The sequence below is a fragment of the Ambystoma mexicanum genome, chromosome 5q, assembly GCF_040938575.1.
Source record: "Ambystoma mexicanum isolate Mex_15411 chromosome 5q, UKY_AmexF1_1, whole genome shotgun sequence".
NCBI classification, from domain to species: domain Eukaryota; kingdom Metazoa; phylum Chordata; class Amphibia; order Caudata; family Ambystomatidae; genus Ambystoma; species Ambystoma mexicanum.
The window spans coordinates 690,004,160-690,020,223 of NC_090933.1; the positions used below are offsets into that span (position 1 = coordinate 690,004,160).

The 16,064-nt window shown below is 42.1% G+C and overlaps 1 protein-coding gene across 5 annotated transcripts in view; it reads right to left on the reverse strand.

Moving 5' to 3' along the window:
• Positions 1 to 16,064, reverse strand: part of CPA6 (carboxypeptidase A6) — a 1,211,288-nt gene that overhangs the window by 396,767 nt on the left and 798,457 nt on the right. For all 5 annotated transcript variants that reach the window (XM_069621150.1, XM_069621152.1, XM_069621153.1 and 2 more), the window contains exon 4: positions 10,571 to 10,685. In XM_069621150.1, the coding sequence (XP_069477251.1) occupies positions 10,571 to 10,685 (115 nt within the window). The remainder of the gene's footprint in view (positions 1 to 10,570; positions 10,686 to 16,064) is intronic.

Below are 16,064 nucleotides of genomic sequence, written 5' to 3' on the forward strand. Positions count from 1 at the left end.
CAGAGCCTATGTAAAAGTCCAAAATATTGCTTTTAGCAATGCGTGTTTTTTCGAAATAATGAAAGCAGTTTGCTTTACAAGCAAAGTGTGTTTCCCAGAGCCTACACAAAAGTTGAAACTATTGGCTTTGACAATGCATTTTTTTAAACAACAAAGCAGTTCACTTTATAAGCAAAGTGTCTTCACCAGAGTTCCATAAAAGACCCAAACTATTGCATTGGCAAAATACAAAATGACAGCACCAATGGCTGGTTTACAGTGGCAATACAAAAGTTCATTGGCTTGGAAAATGCTTGCTTCCTTTAAAACAAAATGCATGTACGGCCAGATACAAAATACAAAATGACAGACCGCAATGTTATGTTATGTTATTTTGCACTTATATAGCGCCTTATATACCATTGGTATGGTCTGAAGGTGCTGGTAGGTTGAACGCCCTTGGGAACCGAAGTTCAGATCAGTAGAGAGAGTAGAGAGAGTCAAAGGTGCATGTGAGCACCGGGTTTGTGTGCAGCTTGTGCGGTATTCGTGTAATAGCTGCTTCTTAGCGGTAGGTGTGGTGGTTGAGAGATCAGGAGAATGTGTACGTTGTGGCGGGTTTTATCCAGAACGGCTGTGGCTGTGTTAGGCCTGAGGAGAACGCCTGGCTTGGGGGTGTGAAACCAGCAGTGTTTACTTAGAATGATGTGCAGTGAGTGGCGGATGACGGTATGAGAACAGTTATACCGAATGATGTCATAGTAACTCTGTGTTCTAGGTGAGTGGTGATGTAAAGGAGAGAGTAAGCGTGGTGGTGTGATATGATGGGTTATCTGCTCTTTTAAATGCTCTCTGCATTCTAAGCCCTACTATATACATCATTCAATTCTATGCGCTACAGTCCATCCAATCCTCCGGTCTGCCCCGCGTGCTCTAGTCTGTCCCGCACATGCACTCTTGTCCGCCCCACGCATGCCCTCTTGTCCACCCCACGCGTGCCCTCTTGTCCGCCCTACGCATGCCCTCTTATCCGCCCCACGCATGTACTCTTGTGCACACCCATCCACTCCATACACTCATCCGCTCCATACACTGAACAGCTCCATACACTCATCCGCTCCATACACTCACCCGCTCCATCAACACATCCGCTCCATCCGCTCCCTACACTCATCCGCTCCCTACACTCATCCGCTCCCTACACTCATCCACTTCAAACACTCATCCACTCCATACACTCATCCACTCCATACACTCCATATGCTCATGTGCTCTATACACTCATGTGCTCTATACATTCACCATGTCTGCACATTCATCTGCTTCGGCGATCTACATACTCTCCGCACTTCCTCATTCATCCACTATCCACACTCGTGGGCTGTACATACTCGTCTGCTCCACATATTCATCTGTTCTACACACTCATCCGGTTTACGCTCGTCCGTTCTGCATATTCGTCTGGTTTGCGCATTCCTGTATTCCTGCATTCGACTTGCTTCTCTGAGATTTACGTACTCTTCCGCGCTACGCACTCCCCCTCTCTGCCCCCTCTGTACACACTCACCCTCTCTACACACTCACCCTCTTTACGCACTCACCCTCTCTACGTACTCACCCCCTCTACGCACCCACCCCCTCTACGCACCCACCCCTTCTGCACACTCATCCCCTCTGCGCACTCATCCCCTCTGCGCACTCATCTCCTCTGCACACTCATCCCCTCTACACACTCATCCCCTCTGCACACTCATTCCCTCTGCACACTCATCCCCTCTGCGCACTCATCCGCTTCACGCACTCATCCGCTCCATGCACTCATCCCCTCTCCGCACTCATCAGCTTTAAGTACTCGTGTTTTTCATGCATCCAGCAGCAATATCCTGTTTTGTATATTCATCTCATACACTCATCTGTTCTATACCTTCATCTGCTCTGCACACTCATCTTCTCCATATACTCATCTGGTCCATACATCCATTTGCTCCATACACCCATGCGGCCTATACACCCACGCGCTGCATATACCCATGCACTCCATACACCCATGCGCCCCATACACCCATCCGCTCCATACACCCATCCGCTCCATACACCCATCCACTCCAACACCCATCCACTCCTACACCACCCGCTCCATACACCCACCCGCTCCATTCACACATTCGCTCAATACACCCATCCGTCCCATACATTCATCCTTCCTATACACACATCCGTCATATACACTCTTCCGCCCTATACACTCATTCCGCTCTATACACTCATTTCGCGCTATACACTCATTTCGCTCTATACACTCATTTCGCTCTATACACTCATGTGCTCTATAGACCCAACCGTTCTATACATTCATCTGCTCCGGCTATCTACACACTCTCCACGCTTCCGTATTCATCCGCTATCCACACTCGTGCGCTTTACATACTCATCCGCTCTACACATTCTTTTGTTCTACACACTCATCCGGTTTACGCTCATCCGTTCTGCACATTCATCAGGCTTACGTATTCCTGCGTTCTACTCGCTTCACTGTGTTTACGCACTCATCCGCGCTACATGCTCGTCCGCTCTACACACTCATCCGCTAAATATGTTTATACATTCTATACACTCATCCGATCTACATTTTCATTCGATTTCCACATTCATTCGAACTATTAGTTATCTGTTCTTCCATTCATGCATTCTTCCACTCAGCGCATCTGCTTCACCTGCTTCATCTATTCTAACTATTTCATCCACGCTATTCACTTTGTTCACTCGTCATGCATTCTGTCTATTTCAGGAGTTTAAATCTCGTTACTGATTCCGTAAGATTTACTCTTATTAACCATTTCACTGCTTTGATCTACTTTATTCGTTTAATTCTGGTTGTCCTTCTAGTTTATATTGGGGATTATTGGCTGTCAATTTCTTAAAACAGGTAGTTTGTTGGATTGGTGTCATGCTGTTAGTCTATTTGGGTTATTTGGTACAGGTTGGTTTTTAGGGGAAGAGCCAGGTTTTCAGCAGTTCGCGGAAAGACGTTAAATCCTCGGTTAGGCTGTTGTGGGGTGGGAGTGAATTCCATAGTGAGGGCGCCAAGGCTGAGAATGATGATCCACCTAACCTGACTGAGTTTGTCTTTGGTATGACTAGGAGGCCGGCTGAGCTTGATCTCAGGGTGTGAGGGGGGTGATAGGGTTTTAGCTTGTCTTGAAGATATTGAGGTCCGGTTTTATGCAGTGCTCGATGGGAGATGCATAAGGTTTTGAAGGTCACCCTTCGAGCTACTGGGAGCCAGTGCAGCGTCTTAAGGGCTGGGGAGATGTGGTTTCTTGGGCCGAGCGCAAGTAGAAATTTGGCAGCCGCATTTCGTGCCCTTTGGAGTTTATTCAGTTGGTACACTTGGACTCCGAGGAATAGGGGGTTTGTGTAGTCCAGTCTTGATATAACGATTGATTGGACTGCGGAGAGTCTGTTGGGAAAGGAGAGATATGGAAAGATGCACCTAAGGGTTTTAAGGTGGTAGTGGAAGGACTTTGAGACGTTGTTGACTTGGCGCGAGAGTGTTAGATCAGAGTCAAGGGTGCATCCAAGATTTTTCACTGAGTTGGAGGGGGTTGGTGAGTTACCCATGGCGGATGGCCAGGGTAGCGGGTGTGGAAGAAGTTCTGAGTTGCCACATACCATGATTTCCGTTTTGGAGGGGTTTAACAAGAGGTGGCTTTGGGACATCCAGAGTTCTATGTCAAGGAGGCAGGAGGCCAGGTCAGGTCGGGAGTTGGGTTTTGAGTTCAGGAGTTTTAGAATTAGTTGAGTGTCGTCGGCGTAGTTGTAGCAAAGGATGTTGTGTGAACGAATTATCGGTGGGAGGGTGATCAAGTAGAGATTGAATAGGAGGGCGGATAGGCATGCTCCTTGTGGGACTCCTGTGTCTACTGGTCTGGCTTGGGAGGTATAGGTAGAGAGTATCGTTATTTGGTAACTATCTTTAATAAATGAAGCTATCCATTTAAGAGCGGTTCCACGGATTCCTAGGGAGTGGAGGCGGTCTAGGAGGATTGAGTGGTTGATTGTGTCAAAGGCGGCGGATAGGTCAAGAAGAATTAGTGCGGCGCATCCCGCAGAGTCTGCTGTCATTTTAAGGTCATCCCAGATTGAGGTCAGGGTGGTTTCAGTTCCGTGACGGGCTCTGAAACCTGATTGTGCGGGATCAAGGAGGTTGTTGGCTTCGACAAAGGCATTTAGTTGGGAGTAGGCGGTTCAGTCAATGAGTTTGGCAAGGAACCTGGTGTTTGAGAAGGGGCGATAGTTTTTGGGCTCGAGAGGGTCGAGCAAAGGTTTTTTAATTAGAGGTTTGACATGAACCGTTTTGAATGCGTCGGGAAAAATACCAGAGGATAAGGAGGCATTTATGATGGATCTTGCGTGTTATCCTGCGCTGGAGGTAGCAAAAATTTCTTTGAGGGTGGCTGGTTTACCGTGGCAATACAAAAGACAGCTGGCTTGGGCAGAGCAGCTGGGCCTTTGTAGATAAAAATATCATTGGCAGAACTGTCACTCTTGTTATTCAGTGAGAAGTGTTTGCTTTTTGAGCGCTCATGAATGGATGACATTTTTGAATTTTGCAGACCTCAGCAAAAAAGACAAGTGTGACTATTGATAAGAAGGGCCATGTATTCGGTGTGTAAGCATCGAAGCAACTCATGAATTGATGGTGTAATGCAGTGATTTGGAACTCAATATAGTTTCTATGGACATTTTTGCATTTTGCAGACCTCAGCAAAAAAGACATGTGTGGCTACTGATAAGAATGGTTTGCATTTTGCAGTGTAAGCACCGGCGCAGAAAGATATACACAAAGTTGGTTCTCTAGAGGCATCAAGGGTAATATGAAGCAAACAGAAAATAGGTGTATATTGTCAGTACTGTCAATATAATTCACGTTTTGCTGTGTTATAGAGAACACATTGCACGGTACATGTATGTTGATTGTTGATATTTGTACAGACCACATGGTTCTGTCAGCAGGAGGTGGCAGGGGAGGGGTGTGGGATCTTTTGCAATCCCTTAAAATTGTCAGTTTTGATAAAGGAGGAACAGCTGTGTGTGAACCGTGTGGATTTTGACTTGGAGTTAAATTCTGACGGAAGTGCCCATCTGGGAGTTTAGTTGTGAAGGACAGTGCCTGTTGTCAACAACCAACTTTAAGGGCAGTAAAAGGTGAGTTGTTTTTAAAAAACTAAATGTATATGATTTGTTGATATTTAAAGACTTGTTCTCTAATAACCTGTAGATGCACCGCTTATTTGTGGTTGTAACTTCTGTGCTAGCTCGCATATTTGACTGACTGCAAAATGTTTGCTGGGAGGGATAAGGAAGGCTATCATCTACACTTATATTTTGTTCACTGTGGGGGTTTCAGCAGCGCTCATCAAACTTTTATTATAGATAATATGTTTACGTTGCTTGCTCAGTGTTCAATAGCGGTGGGATGGCATTTCCTAGTTACATTTTCAAGTATTGTTTTAATAATTTAGTTTTTCTTGGGGCCTATTCTGACACATGTCAGCAATGTGGATTTGAATATATGGCGTGCAGAAACAATTTGCTTGCAACATATACACACAGATCTCTTACATTTTAAATGAGTTCAGCAACATTTGAAACAATTTTACAAGTGATTTCTCATACCCTATAGCTTGAGAGCAATTGCAGCCTCTTTTGATGTATTAAACAAGTTTGGGGCAGCAGTCAGCTTAGGGTTAAATGAAATAGTGCATAGTAACAATACATTTACAGCACATATGTATCATTTTCTTAGGATGTCTGAACTATGGGTATTGGACATGCTCATAATGAGAGCCAGTGCTTGCTATTCTAAAACTCTTCAGCCCTAGAAAGCAAAACACAGTAAAATACATCATAGCCTTTTAATCTCAAATCCAAACCTTGGTTGGTCAAATCAGTACATGTGGTTATGGTTACATACTTTATAAAGTTAGGGCAAGTGTTGTGAAAACGAAATGAACACGATCCTAGAGTGTTAAAGTATACAACTCTTTTAACATGCACTATCAGGGGCAGCAGGCAAAATGATGCCTTGTTTTACAGGACCTTTACATTTGTGAAATAATATTTCTAGCACAGGCACCGGTGAGATGAGATTCTTGAAATGTGCAACATGTCATTAATTGTTGGTGGGGAAAATGTGATTTAATATAGTTTCTGGTGTATGGAGGAGTTGTAGATTTAACAGCAGTGAGGCAAAGATGCATTCATACTTTTAGTGGACCACGACTGATTTATTTATTAAACATACTGATGTTTGTACAGCACCCAATGACAGCATCAACATCTTAAACCCAATGAAACAACTAAGCAATAAACATTGAGTTTTAAATCTTTTATATAAAAGAATCTCTGCTACAGCACTTCATCAAAGGTGTGATCTCTGACATACTCAAACCCTGTCATGTCCAGCCTGCCAAACTATAAAGTCACAAAGCCCTGCATTTTAAAAGCTCTGTCACTATTCTATGAAACACAGCGAAAGTTAAAACTGTATTTTAAATTGCTAGCACACAATATCACACATCTAACTCACAATTAACAAACCACACATTGCAGTTTCCACATGTAAAAACGAATCCTAACAGTCAACAAACAGAAAATAGGCACAGGGCCAAAACCATGTCAAGTGTGCCGCTTTGTCCAGGCCCTTAGTCTAAATTGAAAATACAACCTGTGCTATTTCATAGATCAAAAGAGCCTGCATTTGCTCTCAACCTCTAGGATGTGAAGCACAAATAGTAACATTGTTTAAAACATCCCTGCACCCATTTAAAATGTAAAACAGCCTTATGACTAAATGTTGCAATAAATAATTGCTGCATGCCATATATTCAAATCCACATGGCTAACACGTATTAGAGTAGGCCTCAACAAACACTAAATTATTCAAACAATACTTGAAAATGCAATTAGGAAATGCCATCCCACGCATATTGAACACAGAGCAATCCACGTAAACATATTATCTAAAAGAAAAGTTTGATAAGCCCTGTAGAAAACCCCGCAGTGAAAGAAATATAAGTGTAAATAAAAGCCTTCCGTATCTCTCCCAGCACAAATTTTGCAGTCAGTCGAATATGCGAGCTAGCACAGAAGTTACAACCACGAATAAGCGGTGCATCTGCATGTTATTAGAACACAAGTCTTAAAATAGGAACAAATCATATATAGTTTTAAAAAACAACTCACCTTTTACTGTCCTTAAAGTTGGTTGTTGACAACGGGTGCTGTCCTTCACAGCTAAAACTCCCATATTGCTCTTCCGTCAGAATTTAACTCCAAGTCAAAATGCACACGGTTCACAAACAGCTGTTCATCCTTTATCAAAACTGACCCTTTTAAGGGATCACAAAAGACCCCAACCCCATCCCCTGCCACCTCCAGCTGATAGAACCTAATGGCCTGTAAAAATATCAGCAGTCAACAGACATTTACCCTGCAATGTGTTCTCTATGACACAGCAAAATGCACATTATACCAACAGTACCGATATGATACACCTGTTTTCTGTTTGCTTAATATTACAGTTGATGCCTCTAGATAACCAACTCGGTGTGTATCTTTCTGCGCCAGTGGTTACACTGCAAAATACAAACCATTCTTATCAGTAGCTAGACATGTCTTTTTTTGCTGTGGTCTGCAAAATGCAAAGCTATCTGCAGAAACCATCTGGAGTTCCAAAATACTGCATTACATCATCCATTCATGGGCTGCTTTGATGCTTAGACAGCAAAATACATGGCCCTTCTTATCAATAGTCACACATGTCTGCAAAATTAAAAATTTCCATCCATTCTTGAGCAAACACCTCTCGCTGACTAACAAGAGACGGTTCTGCCATTGATATTTGTATGTGACAAAGACCCGGTTTTTCTGTCCAAGCCAGCTGTCATTTGTATTGACACTCTAAACCAGCCATTGCGCTCTGTTTTTTTTGTATTTTGTATCTGACCACACATGCATTGTGTTTTAAAGGAAACAAGCATTGTCCAAGCCCATTGTATTTTGTATTGCCACTTTAAACCAGCCACTGCACTCTGTCATTTTGTATTTTGTATCTGGCTGTACATGCATTGTGTTTTAAAGGAAAGAAGCATTTCCCAAGTCTGTGTTCAATTGTATTGCCACTGTAAACCAGCCATTGCACTCTGTCATTTTGTATTTTGCCAAGGCAATAGTTTCGATCTTTGATGTAACTCTGGTGAAGACACTTTGTTTATAAAGTGAACTGCTTTCATTGTTTAAAAAAGCTTATTGTCAAAGCCAATAGTTTCAACTTTTTTATGGGCTATGGGAACCACACTTTGCTTATAAAGTGAATTGCTTCATTTAAAAAGAAACATGCATTGTTAAAGGCCACAGTTTGGCCTTTTGTATAGGCTCTGTGAAACACACTTTGCTTATAAAGCAAACTGGTTTCATTATTTCACAGAAACACGCATTGTTAAAAGCAATATTTTGGACTTTTGTATAGGTTCTGTGAAATGCAATTTGCTTAGCAAGTAAATTGTTTTCATTATTTAAAAGCAACAAACATTGTCAAAGGCAATAGTTTGGCCTTTTGTATAGGCTCTGTAAAACACACTTTGCTTATAAAGGAAATTATTTTCATTATTTAAAAGCAAAAAGCATTGTCCAGAATCAATAGTTTTGGTCTTTTATATTATCACTATAAGCCATAGTTTGCCTGTAAAGCAAATTACTTTCATTATTTAAAAGCAGCACACATTGGGCCTCATTACGGGTTTGGAGGAACATGGCTACCCCCAAACTCTGGTCCGGGTCTGGGTCCCGCAAAAGGGGACTTACTGGGCCATTGCGACCTTGAAGGGCCTGGTAATTCCCATTCGCGGGACCGGGACCTGGTACGTCCCCATTCCCATTTGAGCCCATTTAGGGCTCAATGGGAATGGGGAGGATGTAGCAGTGGTACCGTTAATAGCGGTACCGTTAATAGCGGTACCGCTGCTACCATCCTAGTCTGCTCGCGGGTGCCGCTCTGCACACCTGGTCTGACCAGGCATCCAGAGCGGCACCCATGAGCAAACTCGGAATGTTGCGGCGAGGTAACAACAGCGACGGTAACAACACAGCGCCGGCTGTTGCCTTACCGCAACACTCCTAATGAGGCACCGTTGTTGCCTTACCACAACACTCCTAATGAAGCCCATTGTCCAAAGCCAATAGTTTTAAGTCTTTTATATTAGCACTCTAAAACCACACTTTGCCTATAGAGCAAATTCACATAGGGCTGCCCATGCCAACCTCTATTTGGACTCAATATCCTAGCTATATCCAAGTTTAATGTTACTAGCCGTTGAAGCTAACTCTTTAGCTCATGTCATTAAATCATAAAATTATGACATCATCGCTACTATTTATAAAATGTATTTCCGCTTTCTATAACCTTGGTGTGAAACCCCTCTCCCACGTCATTGCCACGTCACTCTGAAAAACTCTAGGTTTACAGTCCCTGTCTTCAGAGCTCACTTTGCCCTCCATAGTCGGCCAAGCAGCACCACCGCCGGCTGCTCCAATGTTTACATCATTTTTATATAAAATGTATACTCATTTTATATCAAATTGACATAAAAGTTATACCCACTTTATAGAAAATATACATTTTATATCAAATCGATATCACATTTTTTTTATATCATTTTATATAAAATGTATATAAACTTTATATCAAAAACCTATCAAAAGAAAGGCAGTAATAAGGCTGAAAGCAGGAGGTGTGTCTACCTGTCAACATTTTGATATGAGTAAAAGGGGGCCCCATTAACTACTTCTAACAGAGTTAACTGCTCTATGAAAAATAAGGATTGTAGTTAAATATGAAGCATAAGTAAATTGTTCAGCAGGAAAAATAACGATGTTGCCAATCAAACAACAATTACAAGTATTGAATACATAGCTAACTAAAATTAAAATAAAGCCTATCAATGTTTTTAAACAATTAATAAAAGTGGGTATATTCATTGTTTTCCCAGATAATTAGATTTAGAACAAGGAATTTTCAAACAAAATACATGTTTAAATAAATTCTGTTGGCACACATTTATTTTTGGCCACTTATGATTCAGTCTGTTCATTTCTGCCACACAAAAATGGTTGTGTGTTTTTTCATGTACCTTAAAAGATCCCATATCAATATACAAACCGTAAAAAGTCAACCTGAGAGAAAAGTCGACACGTTTATTTTAAAACGAAAAGTGCAGGACATTTTGACAGTGAAACACTGCAAGGTTAAAACATTGACATATTTAAATATTGGGAGGAGGGTGTAGAACCCTTATATCCCCCTTAATTGCCATTTCCACACCTTTTCATTTACAACTCTATATAAACTGAAAATGCTGAAATAGACACTTACAGTGTGCCAACCTTAAAATGGCTACAATTTGAGTGTGTCTATCTTTTGTATGTGTAGGTCATTCATAATGGATTATACAGTCACATGAGTTAGAATCCACCACAACTTATTTGAAACCCAGGCAGTTGCTTTGGTGAAAATTGCTGCTCTACAAACCTCTTCCAGTGAGTGGTAGACATCATAACTGTACCCTGACAGCGATCTCCGATTCCGACTGGGCGTTATGTTGCTTTGTTTTTCAATTTCTTTCTGAAGATTTGCAATGAGAACCCTAGATTGCAGAATAAATATTTTAGAGCAAGAAATACATTTATACATTTACAAAAAAAAGCACACACAACCGTGATTCTATTTGCAAGCATTCCAAAGGCATCCACCACCTTTGAACATTAGAGACAGATCTCCATCCATCCTGGACCTGGTACGCCCCACCTGACTCATCCTTTGTCTGAAGGAAAAGCTTTGCCCCTCTTATATTTTTAGTCACTGTTACTGTTTGGCTGGTTTACACAAAGAGGCCACTGACAGAATATTGCATCATGCAGCTGATCTGAGTGGTTATGCTTCAAGCTGACAACTTGTGTTTTCCTCTTTGCCTTCAAACCGAAAGGTGAGAGTTGCCACAAGCTGAAGTTCATTTGGAATAATCTCCCATTTTATCCTCAGACTTTGAAATTCCCCAGATGTCACAATTACCATTTCTGATTGATGCAGTTTTCTATAGCCACCCTCCTTGTTCTGGGATGTTGGCACTTTTCCCTCCTTCTGACCTCACTGTTTGTCATGATCGTGGACAAAGGGAAGCAAAAAGAAAAGGAGAAAGTGACCTTGCAGTGTCAGTGCTGGTGAGAAACTACCTGTCTTTTGCAGAAGGCCCTTCTCTGCTGTTGATATGCCAGATGAGGAATTATGACTTCAAAGCCTTCTAGCATTATGACAATTGTACATTCTGAGTTAGGAAAGACAGGTTTGTGCTCTTGTTGAAAGTGAAGTGAAGCAACATGGACTGAACAGCTACATTTCAAAGTATGATTCATTTTGGCAAAGCACCACCTGCATTTCTTCTTCTGTCCACATAGTCCTCCATCTATCTCACTTGACTGTTGTCATTATGCCAGAGAGCACAAAAAGGATGATGTCATAATAAAACATAAGCACAGGCGGGTGAGGCTAATGCTGGCCATCTAATACCCACACACCTGTCTTAATGACCTTGAGGCAGTTAAGGCACTGCCTCACCTAGCGGGTTCCAAAATCCATAGCACCCACAGGGTTTAGGGGAGCCTTATCTGATGGCTTTAGCTGTTGTGCTTGCCGCAGGTGAGTTGCTTGTTGTAGGTGAGGAAGGCTTAGGAACACATTAGGGTCAGCACTGCTCCATCCCATGGGTGCTAAGGCTTTTAGCATCCACCTCAGGATTGGGGGAGGATACAGAAGAATGGGTTGGCATGGTGGAGCAGCCAAAGGGCTGGGCCAGAGTGAGCAGGGTGGGTTCATGCATCTAGGATAATGAACAGGTGCATGGAGGTGACCGAGGGCATGGGGGTAGTCAGGAAGGTTTGGAAGGATCTCGAATGGTGAAATACCATGCACAGAAAGAAAAATTACCAGACGCCGGTCCTGCTCTCGCCCAGACTTTCGCTGGGCGAACCAGACAGAATATCTAAACTGCCTCCCAGCCTTGATGACTTCACCTCAGGCCTCATTTGCCTCAGCCCTCCCCTAACATCGGGCTCTCCATTCCAGTTACCTTTCAGGTTCTTCACACCTTCCATCCAGCCGGTCCCTGCATCCACCACTAGGGATTCCCTTGCCTGCTCCCCACGGGCCTCCTGCCCGCACCCTGGATGCCTCCATTACCGATGCCCACTTTGGTGACTCCCACCTTGCCTCCTGTCCTGTGATGAAACCCTGTGTGTTCATCTACTCCTGCTCACAGCACGAACAGTGGTGAGTGGAGTGTTCTTCTGGAACCATATATGACATGCTCCAATGTATTAGATACACCATACTGACCCGCTTCAGCACTTTGCTGCTGTTTTAACACTGTTCTCCTATTTTTCTACTATTTTTGTTTTCCTAACACAGAGTTCCCTGACTCTTTTGGTCCCAGAAGAAGGCTTCTATATACCCTGCCGAAACGTCAGCAGCACACAGACCCTGAATTCCAATGGGATGTTCTTAGTGCTGCATATATACTCGTAACATCTTACCCAGACGTAGACCAAATATGAGGTCAGACTTTAGCCAGGCATAGGAGACCTACAACCAATGTCTCCTCCATTTGCACTTTTATTCTATGTTTCATGAACCTAATCATTTGGGACATTCCACTTACGAACAAGTTGTCTGTTAAATGCATAAGTGGATAGTTTACATCTTATGACATCTGTAAACGTGTTACATTTGATTTCCAACATAACCATGTGTTTGTTCACTATAATGGTCATCATGTACTGTCATGTATATGTATAAACTCAAATACTTTGCAAAAGATAAAGCATCAGCAAACTAATAATACAAAGCTGAAATGTTCATATAAGTAAGAGATATGTGTTTACCAGTAGCAAGTGTGTTGTTTCATACAATGGTTGCCCTAGTTGTATGGGCACCCATAAGGGTCTAAAAATCAGTTTGCACTTGAATTACTGTTTGCATTCTTTTGATTCAGAGAGGGCAGGACAACCCCCTTGTTACAGAAAGAAAAATATGACAGAGGAAGGCTGGAAGAAGAAATGGAGACGGGCAGAATGGGGTTAGAAGTGACCCATCTTCGTGATGACATGCGCATCAAAGCAGGGCCAGGAGTGGCTGCTATGTTGAAAAGAAGCTGTAGGGATAATGAGGCCGAACATTCATTTTGACCTAATTTCACAAGAAAGAGGAATTCTGAGCAACTACTGGCTTTCAGCTCCTGGACTTCTGATCAGCTGGGCCACCCTGAACGTTCTGAAACTAGCAACCTTGTAACTCTGTCAATCAATCAAATTGCGAGGATTCTAAGCCAAAACAAATAGTATGGCTTGAATAATCCTCCTAATCTAATTAGTGGATGACACCAAATACTCTCACAACCTGCTTTTTTGTCTTAATTGTACGACTGCTTGACCCACTTTACACTATGCAGTCTGTTCACATTTCTACATAACAGTGACCTCAGAAACACAGGAATAGGCCAACACTGATTAGGGAGGCTGCAACCACTGCATCATAGTCCACCATGGAGGGAATATCCTTCATGTACTGCAAGAAGTATCACTACAGGAGTGGCTAAATGTGTATGACCTACGGAACCACACTGGTATTAACACACTAGCTCTTAAAAGGAAAAGGCTCCGAAAATTAAATGAAAGCTTTGCAAATTCATAAACGAACCTACCAAGCAATACTCTAACAATTAGGCACTGATATACTGACAAACTGGTTATCAGAGAAAAAACATCTTTCCTAATTTTGAAGACTTACTGCTTGAAGAATTAAATAATATTCTATGAAGATTTTTGGCAGATATTCGAACAACAGATGTTGCCATGTAATACATTCCCCAACCAATGTGATGAGAACAATCACAAATATACAGATATTATTTTCAATGAGGTAACAAATAATACCTTCCTCAGCAATTGTATGTGGCAGAAGAATGCATGGGGGTTGTACTTATGGAGCAAATTATCTCACAAGTTGACCTGTGAGATCCATTTTTCTATCCTCTTGCCCAAAGAAATTGTAAAAATAAATAAAATATCATAGAACAAGACTTAAAAAAGAGCAGTGGGTCAAAACAAGTGTTAGCAGGGAAAATAAGTGACTGAAGGCATCCTGCCTTAGCTGTGACACTTAAGGGACTCATTTTGGCCCATAGCAGGACAAACGAATATATAATCAGTGCCAAAAATTGTCTCAGCACTGAGCATTCCCTGTCAATTAGAGTCAATGATGATGACCGTTCCACTTCACAACAACATGCAAAACTAGGTTTCTGAGGAACGCTACCTGGTTTGGGCCCATTTCTTTGGCATAATGAGTAGTCCAATAATACTTAGCTGTGAAGCTTTCACCTTAGGGCCACAGAATACATTGTGCATTACTTGGGCTACCTCTGCCCAAATAATTATTTTAAATCCTTTTCAATCCTCGTCCCTATTCAGTTGGTATGTGGCCATTGTAATGTAATCTCTGATTACGTGGTTATGGTTGCAGAGTATTGGTATATTAACACACTTTCTTTTAACAAAACATGCGTAAAACCATGTATATCTTACACATTTTAAATAAACCTTTTTCAAAAGGAGTATACATGTGATACCCTTGATGTAAAAGCCTTATATAGTTCTATTGAACATAGCCTGAACGCCATAGGCTTTTACTACTTGGATATTTTCTTTTTCATATTTACGAATATATAAAGGGCGCCTGGCAGAGTCCTGATATGCCCAGGAGGGTACCTGTATGCAAAATGCTAGGATGGAGGATGCAGTGCTTATGTGGAGAGGTAGGGTGATCCATGACCTAGGTGCCCAGTGTGCCCAGTGTGTAAATGCTTGTTTTGTGTGCATGTGAGTTGGCAGAGTGGAATGTCTCGTAGGTGTTGGATGGCTTGTCTGGTGTTTGTGTGGGTGATGGATTTGGGTTTTTAATGAAGGTAAGATGGAGTTTTGAGGTGGATGACTTTGAAGTACCTAAAAAGTACCTCCAAAGACCCAGGTGTGGTAACCGAGGCATAGGCATATACATACTGCAGACAAGACACCTCCGTGGTAATTGCCACATTATAAATAACACAGGTTCGAATCTGGGGCTTGTGCTAAGGAACTGGTCCCCGATATTAAGCGCGTTATAAAATAACAATTATAAGTATAATTATGAATGACTTACATTGCATTAGATAAAGGTGAAAGAACTGAATGACAGAGATGGGTTTCAGAGAAGCCCAGTCTCAGCCCAAAGGGATCCAGCCTCCTTCCATATCCCTTTAGCCTTCAACCATAAGCTCCTAACTTATTAGGTAGCCTGGACGAGGGCCGAGGGCATTGCTCCCTGATGGTCCACAGTTCGACACCTGCCCTCATTTAACAATGCCTGCAGTTTCATGCAGTTTTCATGCCCATAAAACTAGGCTGTTCATGGCATAGGGAGTGAGTAGGTGGATATTTATGCAGTGTCGCTTAGCAATTTTCTATACAATTATGTACGTTTGCTAATTAAATCGACACTTGTGTAGTAAAGTGAGCTATTTAAGTTACCCTGTTCAACGAAAGCCCACCTCACCCGGCATTCCTCTCTTGCCCCGGTCTCTCTCCACCCTCTTTTCTCAGTTCACTGCAGGTTCAAAGGGGCTAATGGAAAGGGAATGCAGCAGTAACCTTCTCCTCCAATTTTAAGTGCCAAGGGCCTGTGTGGGAGTGCTAGGCAGGATTTTCTTTTCTTTTTCAAATAATTAACTAGATGTAATTGGGATGATACTTTTATTAGGCTAACTATTTCCTGTCTGGAAAAGACCAATATGTGTCAGCTTTAATTTAATTTTTTTAAACAGTCATGCAATTTCATTCCTAAAAGTGTAAGTTGTTACATAATGCATAATTACAGTATTGCTATTGTAAACACAATTTTGTCTCCAAGCTTTACAGAACATTTAGGTTAGTGCATC